Below are 8,326 nucleotides of genomic sequence, written 5' to 3'. Positions count from 1 at the left end.
TTCTCTACCGGATTTTAATCTGGGGTGTACTCACTTTTGTGAGTACATGTTCAAACATTAATGGCTGTATTTTGTTTTTTTCAGAGTGAACAAGAAATTTAAGAGGATAACTATAATACTAATCATTGTGTCAAAGTGAAATTTCTGTAATGCTTTCCTATGAAAAGATAAACTCACAATTCAGCAAAAACTGTGAGGGGTGTACTCACTTTCGTGATATACTGTACACCGATAGTAGAACATGCAAACGCATAGACGCACAGAGGGTTTTTTTTATTCAGACTTCATGAATAACAGTGGTTATTACCTGTCACGAACCTGCCCATCTGTCCGACCTGGTACATCAAACTTAATTCTCCACCAATTCGGAACACCGTGTTTCTGCACCGCTCTCAATAACATCTACAACATCATAAACATACCAAACATTAAAGCCCTTTATTATCATTTAAGTGCACTTACTTTTGACGAAAACCATAAACATGTTGTTGTGTGACCACAAATCAAAATTTGCAAGTTTTATCAAATGTAGTAAACTTTGTAAGTAAGTAGATTTAAAAGTTGACCATGGATTATGTCTAATTTCATGAGGGCAATAGGGTACTAGGTTAAGTTTTTTAAAAAGCCATGCTATGCTTGTAATATTGGGTTGACAAAACCAATAAAACCGTACCATAATGTCATTGTTTCATACTTTCCTTGACAAAGTAGAATTGAAACATGAGACAAAATTTCACAAATTACAACACTTCACACAACAGCAGATCACAAATATACCTCATCTTCTTCTTTAGACCAGGGGCCTTTCTTGATGGAGGGATCCAAAACTGAAGTCCACCGATAGATGCACTGGGCAGCATCTCGTCCATCCATGAAATATGATACTGTAAAAAAGTTTCATGCCAGTAAGTTTAAAGGTACACTGTGTAGGGTGGTAGTCAGAGTAGGCATTGCAACTATGCTGCTCATTGAAACTGTGCTGCATATTGCCAAATTCAATCTTTTAATGAATATTTACTAAGCAAAAAACTAATATTTACTAGCATGACAAAAGTACAGTATGTTTTTCAGCTAAAAATGCCTATTTCTGGAAATTCAATGAAGAGAACATGGAGAAGATCAACTGCAATTTTTCCATTCATAATGAATACTTAAAATTTGATGGTCTTGGTGGTAAGTATTTGTGAAAAAGGAAATATTTTTGAAAAGGCATCGCAAATTCTTTAAAGAAGCCGCAAGAACATTACACAGTGCACCTTTTCAGTTTTAAAAGCAAAATGCATACATTTTGAAGCCACTCCATCGAGAGTAGTACATTGCAACCAAAGATGTCTATGATGTTAATGATAACCGAATACATTCAAAATGGAGGATTTACAAGGACTATGAATTACAAGGCCAACTGAATATGCATGCTTAAGAACCTGAAATCGTTAAAGCGGATCAAAATGTGTATCCTCCACCACGCAAAGTGTACAAATTGGCTGGTTCTTTTAATACATTGCCTAAATTACAAATCAAAATATAAAGGACATGTTTTATTTCATGTTTGGATAGTACAGAGCTGGTTGTACATCAAATACAGCTTAAAATTACATTTGAACAGCATAATCATTGGAATATCTTCCATGAGGTCAAAGCGAAAGCGTTTGAGCAAGTCTTTTCTTCCTAATTCTCAGTTTTCTAAAAAAAATCAAAACTTACTCTGAGTGTATGGAATAAAGTTGCCAATTCTTTTTTTGTGCACCAAGTCTGTGAGCTTGCGGTCCTCCACACTCGTCCATGCCCTTTTCTTGAAGCTTGTGTAGATGTAACGCTGGTGTGCCTGGAAGCACATGAATGCGGTTCTGTTGTTCTGAAAAGGAAAATAAACAAAAGTTCACTAAAGAGACACTAACAAGAGGTCATACGAGTCTTTAGTAGTAGATGTTTATGCTTTTTTAATAGTATTTTGGGCCTTTTAAGTTGGTGGTGATTGGAAAGTGCAGAGAAGACAGGGAAGTGTTGAGAGAGACAAACAGGTTAAATTTAGAAAATGACCCAAGCCAGATTCCAATCTGGGTCCATGGGCATCTTCTCTGTATATTGTACAGTGTGTTCATACAGCACAATGCCCAACAAGTACTGCCCTAGAAAGCAAAGCTAACTAAAAGTAACTGGCGATGCCTGGAAGCCTTGAGCCACTTGCACATCTATCCGATCCGGACTTTCCAACTACGACTAGTCAGTTGTCTGCCTGGTCCTTTCGGTCTTGATCGGACACAGTTTGCTCCCTGAGCACACCACGCCGGCTTCACCCGGAGGGTTCATTACCGGAGGGATTTTGCTATAGTAACTTCCACGTTTGAGAGCTTGCGGTTCGGCTGGCCCTGTTGTAGCCAAATGTTTTCATGTTTTCGCTTGGTCAACTCTCCACTTTTTACCAGTAGCCTTGATAGTAGACGCACTATGGGCAGTCATGGGTGAGCGAGGGCGTCAGACTTGCATCCGAGAGGTTGCCGGTTCGACCCGCCAGGTTGGTGGGGGGAGTAATCAACCAGTGCTCCCCCCCCATCTTCCTCCATGACTGAGGTACCCTGAGCATGGTACCGTCCCACCGCACTGCTCCCCATGGGGCGCCACTGAGGGCTGCCCCCTTGCACGGGTGAGGCATAAATGCAATTTCGTTGTGTGCAGTGTTCACTTGTGTGCTGTGGAGTGCTGTGTCACAATGACAATGGGAGTTGGAGTTTCCCAATGGGCTTTCTTTCACTTTCACTACTAATAACTCTAAATAAGCTATAGCCTACGATGCCCCTGGCCAAAGCCCCCTGCCGTTCATAATTTATCCATCAAGACATTCTACAAAGTGGATTCCAAAAAAGTTGGAACACTTGGTATTTTGTGAATAAAATCAAAATGCTGGCATTTTCAAAACACTCAATATGTTAATAAGGTAGAGCACTGTGTATAGACAACATATCAGTTGTTAAAGCCAAGCAGAAGGATTGGTTTGGGGTAATCATGTGATCATTTAAAATTTCACCCTTGCAACAAATTCCAAAAAAGTTGGGACAGGGCCAATAAAATGCTTTTTATGTTGGATAAGACTAAACACAACACAAGGGAGGAGACTTAACATTTAAATACTTTGACTGATGGCATGATTTTATTTAAAAACTGATAGGTGTGTTCTTCGACTTGTTTACCTTCTTGTTATGCTTAATATGTGGCATATCCTGACTGCAAGAAAACAATTTTGTCACCTGTTTACTCTTGTGATGGAACCACACTGTTGGAACATAGTAGAGATTGAAATTTGCCATCATTATGGGGCAATATCTAAAGGCTGTGCTCCAAAATATAATGCCTTGGTAGCTATGTATGCTGTTTAAAGTCTGAATATATATTTCAGCCCTCATTTTAATGATCTACATGAGTAAAAGACCATAACCAAGGCATCTTTGCACCCCTTTACCATCATATATGCTGTCTTTCAGACTGACCACTAAATCAAGCTGAAGTATTGATTTCTTCATAACCTGGAGGGTGCATGACTCCATCATTTTAAAAAAGAATGAAATATTTTCCATTCTGTAATCAGAGGACAGTTTCACATGTCTCCTAGGTCCATCTAGAATGAGCTTTGCCACTTGCAACACTGTTTAATGTCTGCATCATGTGCCTTAATCAAGTGTTGTGTTTATGGTCATTTTTTCAACAGTCATTGTTGGAGTGTCATAGTTTGCTTATTCATGATGGGTATGTCATGATCTCATAACTCGTGCAATGAATTTACAGAACTCTACATTACAGAAATAGGCCTTATATGCCTGCAATTTTGATCATTCAATCTTTCTGTGTAATAGATCAGTAATTAGTCCCTCAAAATCTCCGCTACTGAGTGCCACAGCCTCTCTGTGATGGTATTTTATTTGTGCATTCATGTTGGCAGTCAATATAGTTCCTTTCAAAATATTCCTCCTTGTGTTATTTTTAGAATTATCCAACTATTACAACATTTTTTGGCCCTGTCCCAACTTTTTTGAGATTTGTTGCATGGGTCGAATATTAAATGACCACATATTTCCCTCAAAACATTTTAACTGTTCCTATGTTGACCTTGTGTCATTGTGCATCTTATGCATGGATTGAATGTTTTGAAAATGCCAGCATTTTGATTTTATTCACAAAATACCAACTTATTTGGAATCCGCTTGTATCTCCGTCTCTTGCTCACAAAACGCTATGCCTTTCGTGGTTTCATTAGCCTACTTCACTGTAGCCTAGACTTCATTTCTTTCACTGCAACCTAGTTCGCTAAGGAGGGAAAAGGCACGCTGTGCATTGTGTTAGAAGCTGTACACAAACAATGTGGTAATGAAACTCAAGTAGACGTGAGTTCGCTAGCCCTCTCTCCCCATCCTTGCAGTTAGCAAAAAACAATCAGAGTCCAGCATAGAGCCCAAACACCGACGCTCTCCCCAACCTAACTGGACATATTCAAAGTCTCCCAACAGAGACCCACGACCACCAACATCCGCCAACTCTCCCAGACGCACCAAGACATACCGAGCCAACTCTGTCCCAACTGCCCCCAACGCGCGACAATAACAAACGTCGGGTTGGTGTAGAGACCCCATTAAGGCCAATTTATACTTATTGACGCTGACGGTTGCAGAGCCTGTGCAACAGTCTGTGCGCGACCACGCCCCCCGCGCAGAGGCTTTGCAACCGTCGTCGCATGCCTCAAGAAAATCCTGACTACACGTCAGACGGTTGCTAAGGTCGCAGAGAAAAGGCGCTGTGATTGGTCGTCTCGCTACTTCCTTGTTGTCGTGGCAGCAAAGTTCTCCGTTCGTTTACGAGAGCAAAACTGTCAATATTCTGTGAAATACGAACGCCTTCTTTCTAGTGTGTGTAAATAAAAGAAGCTACAATGACTGAATTAGTAAGTAACAAACAAACAATACATCAGCACAATGACTGCAGTCTGACTACTGTACTGCAGCTATGTAGCTATGTAGCCAAATGTGGCTAACGACGTGAGACCTCGTGCCCAGATCTATAACATCAACAGTGGTTAGCGACCAGAACCAACTGGTGCCGTTGCTGAACTGTAATCTGCCCTTTAGCCCTGAAGTGAGTTAAGGAAATACCGTATTGGCCCGAATATAAGACAATCCTGATTATAAGACCTTTTGAAGGTTCATTTTTTGATAGTGATGCACGATATTAAAAATTTCAACCGATAACCGATAATTTCCTACTTCTCAGGGCCGATACCGATACCGATATGTTCACATTTTCATATTTAATATAATATATTGATATAATCTACTTTGTGCTGGATACAAAAACTGAGGAGTTAGCTGTTCTGACCCATCTATAACAACAAACAACTTTCTGACTCTTCATATGTTTTCCTTTCAATACAAAATGTGGTCATCTCATAAAACATGTAGCAAGACACAACTCTAACAAAAATATGCATCAAACATGCGTCTTAATTTTAACAAAAAAGTGCATCCCTTATGGTCTGTTCAAAAAATGTAATGAAGTAAAGTGCGTTCTGAAAATCATTATTTTGTTTGGATGCAGTCAAAGCATTAATGACTGCATTCAAGCAATTGCCTAGGGCCCAGACCAAATCGGTCCTCCATAGGGGCCCCAACTGTCACACTAATCGTGGTGAACACATACACAAAAAATAGGTTGGACCTTAATTTGTCACTTATGTGAAGTAATCAAAGATATATATTAGACACAACACTAAAATAACACCAAAACACAGAATTTTCTATGTAACTTTTGAGGGCCCTATGTTTATATTTTGCCTAGGGCCCCAAAATGGCTAGATCCGCCCCTGTGCATGAACGCAACCCACTTGGTGAACACACAGTATTTCAGAGGTGCGCAACCTGATAACACTGCAGCCAAAGATGCGGGGAGAAAAGGTAAATGTTTGTAGCCTAACTACTTTCACTAGTGACACTTTGTAACCTTACTTAAAATCAATAAACATTTGCAGATTGTAAATAGTTTGCCTTCTTGTTGTTCTTAGACCTTGTTAGCATTTTAAAATCATGTTAGCATTTCGCTAGGTGCAGAGGCGGTTCTTAATGTAAACACTTGAAGCACGGCTTATCAATATCAAAGCGGCAAACGCGACATCCGAATTTAAACCCTTCATCCTGTTGATGTGATTCAGCTGTCTGTGTTGTCTGCTACTGGCGGTTCTTATAAAACAGGTTAAACAGCGACATCACAGTGGCTATCGAGAAACACTGTTTAACAGCGATGGCGAAACACGTTACTACAGAAAATGAAGCACAATTTCTAAATTACTTGGAGTCAATGGCAGAGAATCTGTTTTTTAATTGGCTTTCCGCCGATGCCCCGCCAGTTTTTGAAGCACATTTTGATTGTGCTTATACCAATAGCGCACCGGAAAATATGATTGACAGATGAGTTGATGAATCATAACTCGATCTGACACCTTACGTTAACATTGGATTCAGGAAGTAGAGCTCAGGCAGACGTGATGTTTACATTTTTGACTGAAGCCAGTTGCTTTTATGATAATCTCGAAGACTGACAACACATTTGAACTGCAATCAAAGTTTTCAGGAAACGTCTGTGTTTTGGATGTGGACAAATCATGGAGTAGAACTTTGGGACATATCAAGAAGAAACGAATGAATAATATGCAGATAACATGAACCACACACCGTCAGTTAGTTGAAGAGAATAGCTAAACGGCAGCACAATATGCCTTTCTTGATTAGCTATGATATCATATGGATTACAAACGGGAACGTGGACAATGATTTTGAAAACGTGTGGATTAAGTGAAAGTTTGGGATTTCTGCGGTCAAGACAGCATTTTAAGGTAAGGTTATATTTGTCCGCTGTAACATGTTTGGTTGTTGATGAAGCTTGCGGCTTAGGAACGGGTCACAATTGTTCAGAAGGGCTGGTGTCTGTCTTTCCCTTAGCCTGTTTTCAAGTTAACGGCAGACCTACGCAAGTTTTTGGCAGCTCTCCTGTACAGTGAGTGTACCCTGGTCGCAACGGCATGCTCGTGGCCACTCTTGACTTCATTTCTATTAGTTCTACCTAGCAGAATAAGAACCCTTTCTGGAATGATGACCGTCAGTGATGTGTTTTTCTGTTCAATGCATTGCTGTAAGATGCAACGCAAACATTTGGATTGTATTTTCAAGTCGTGGAGTGAAGGATGTCAAATGCAACGTGGTAGAATGACTTAGTAGCCTAGGGAGCTGTCTGAAGAGGTCAAAATTCACAATTTAGGAGCGTTTTTATTTTAAAAAAAAAATCTCATCTAGGGGAGACCCCACTAGTTTGGCTTGGTTACAGAATTTGTGCTTACCAACATCACACCCCCCAAAAACGACACTGGCAAGGTGTTTAAAAGCATTACAAACAAACATGTTGCGAGTTTGGTGCCTGCACTCACCCTCTCGCGTTGGGAAGTCTCACATGTTTAGATGCTTAAAAGCAGTCCAAGGGCCTTAGTAAATCCACACGGTTAAAAGTAAAAGTTTGAAGTAGGCAGTTTTGGCAATCTCAGTTCATGTTTAACTCATAGTCCATTCAAACATTAAAAACAAAAGCCATTGCCTGGCTGGCGGTCATGTGATAAGAGACGCCGAGTCACAGCAATACGGGTCATTTCACGTGAAATCAGACACTTTGGGACCAGACCGACCCGGATTTTAATCATACTTGGTGTGCCTTTTTAGTAGCAAGGTAGCACCCCAGAACTGCATTGGTTTGAATCTGACACTAATATTAAGGGAGAAACAGACTAGGAAAGGTTCACATGTGAGGGTAGGACACTATACATTCAGCCTTGAATATATCAGTCAGTGTTAGTCACAAAAAGATGCCTGTGGTGTTGTTTGAAAGCTCTTTTCTGGCTCTACATATTACACAATCAGATTGGAATACAACAACTCTCAAAATATGAATTATGATAAATTGAAAAATTAAAAATTGAATATCTAAAAAAGCTATATTTTAAAATGGCCAGTTCCTTGTCCAAACGTAGCCGGCAATGTCATGAGCAACACCTCAAATGCTGGTGTTTGGTTCGTTAAGTTATTAATTTCAGAGAGAATTTGACTCACAAATATGCCATCATACAGACCACTTACTAATAATATGGTAATACCATAGTAGCATCACATGACAAAACAAAAACAAAACAAAAATGGTCAGTGTCCATGGTCCCAGGTTTCAGAAACTAAGGCAGATGTCCATGTATACACACCAAATGATGATATGTGAATGTTTGAACATTCCTTCTCTACGTACCGGTGCC

The 8,326-nt window shown here is 39.9% G+C and overlaps 1 protein-coding gene across 1 annotated transcript in view; it reads right to left on the bottom strand.

Annotated features, from left to right (window-relative positions):
- Window positions 1-8,326, bottom strand: part of snapc4 (small nuclear RNA activating complex, polypeptide 4) — a 50,527-nt gene that overhangs the window by 14,365 nt on the left and 27,836 nt on the right. The window contains exons 13-15 of the mRNA XM_063187638.1: window positions 1,705-1,855; window positions 778-884; window positions 308-402 (exon numbers count right to left, since the gene is read on the bottom strand). Of these exons, the coding sequence (XP_063043708.1) occupies window positions 308-402; window positions 778-884; window positions 1,705-1,855 (353 nt within the window). The remainder of the gene's footprint in view (window positions 1-307; window positions 403-777; window positions 885-1,704; window positions 1,856-8,326) is intronic.

This window comes from Engraulis encrasicolus, chromosome 21, assembly GCF_034702125.1.
Source record: "Engraulis encrasicolus isolate BLACKSEA-1 chromosome 21, IST_EnEncr_1.0, whole genome shotgun sequence".
In the NCBI taxonomy this organism is placed as follows: Eukaryota; Metazoa; Chordata; class Actinopteri; order Clupeiformes; family Engraulidae; genus Engraulis; species Engraulis encrasicolus.
This window is presented reverse-complemented; position numbering and strand designations above follow the sequence as displayed.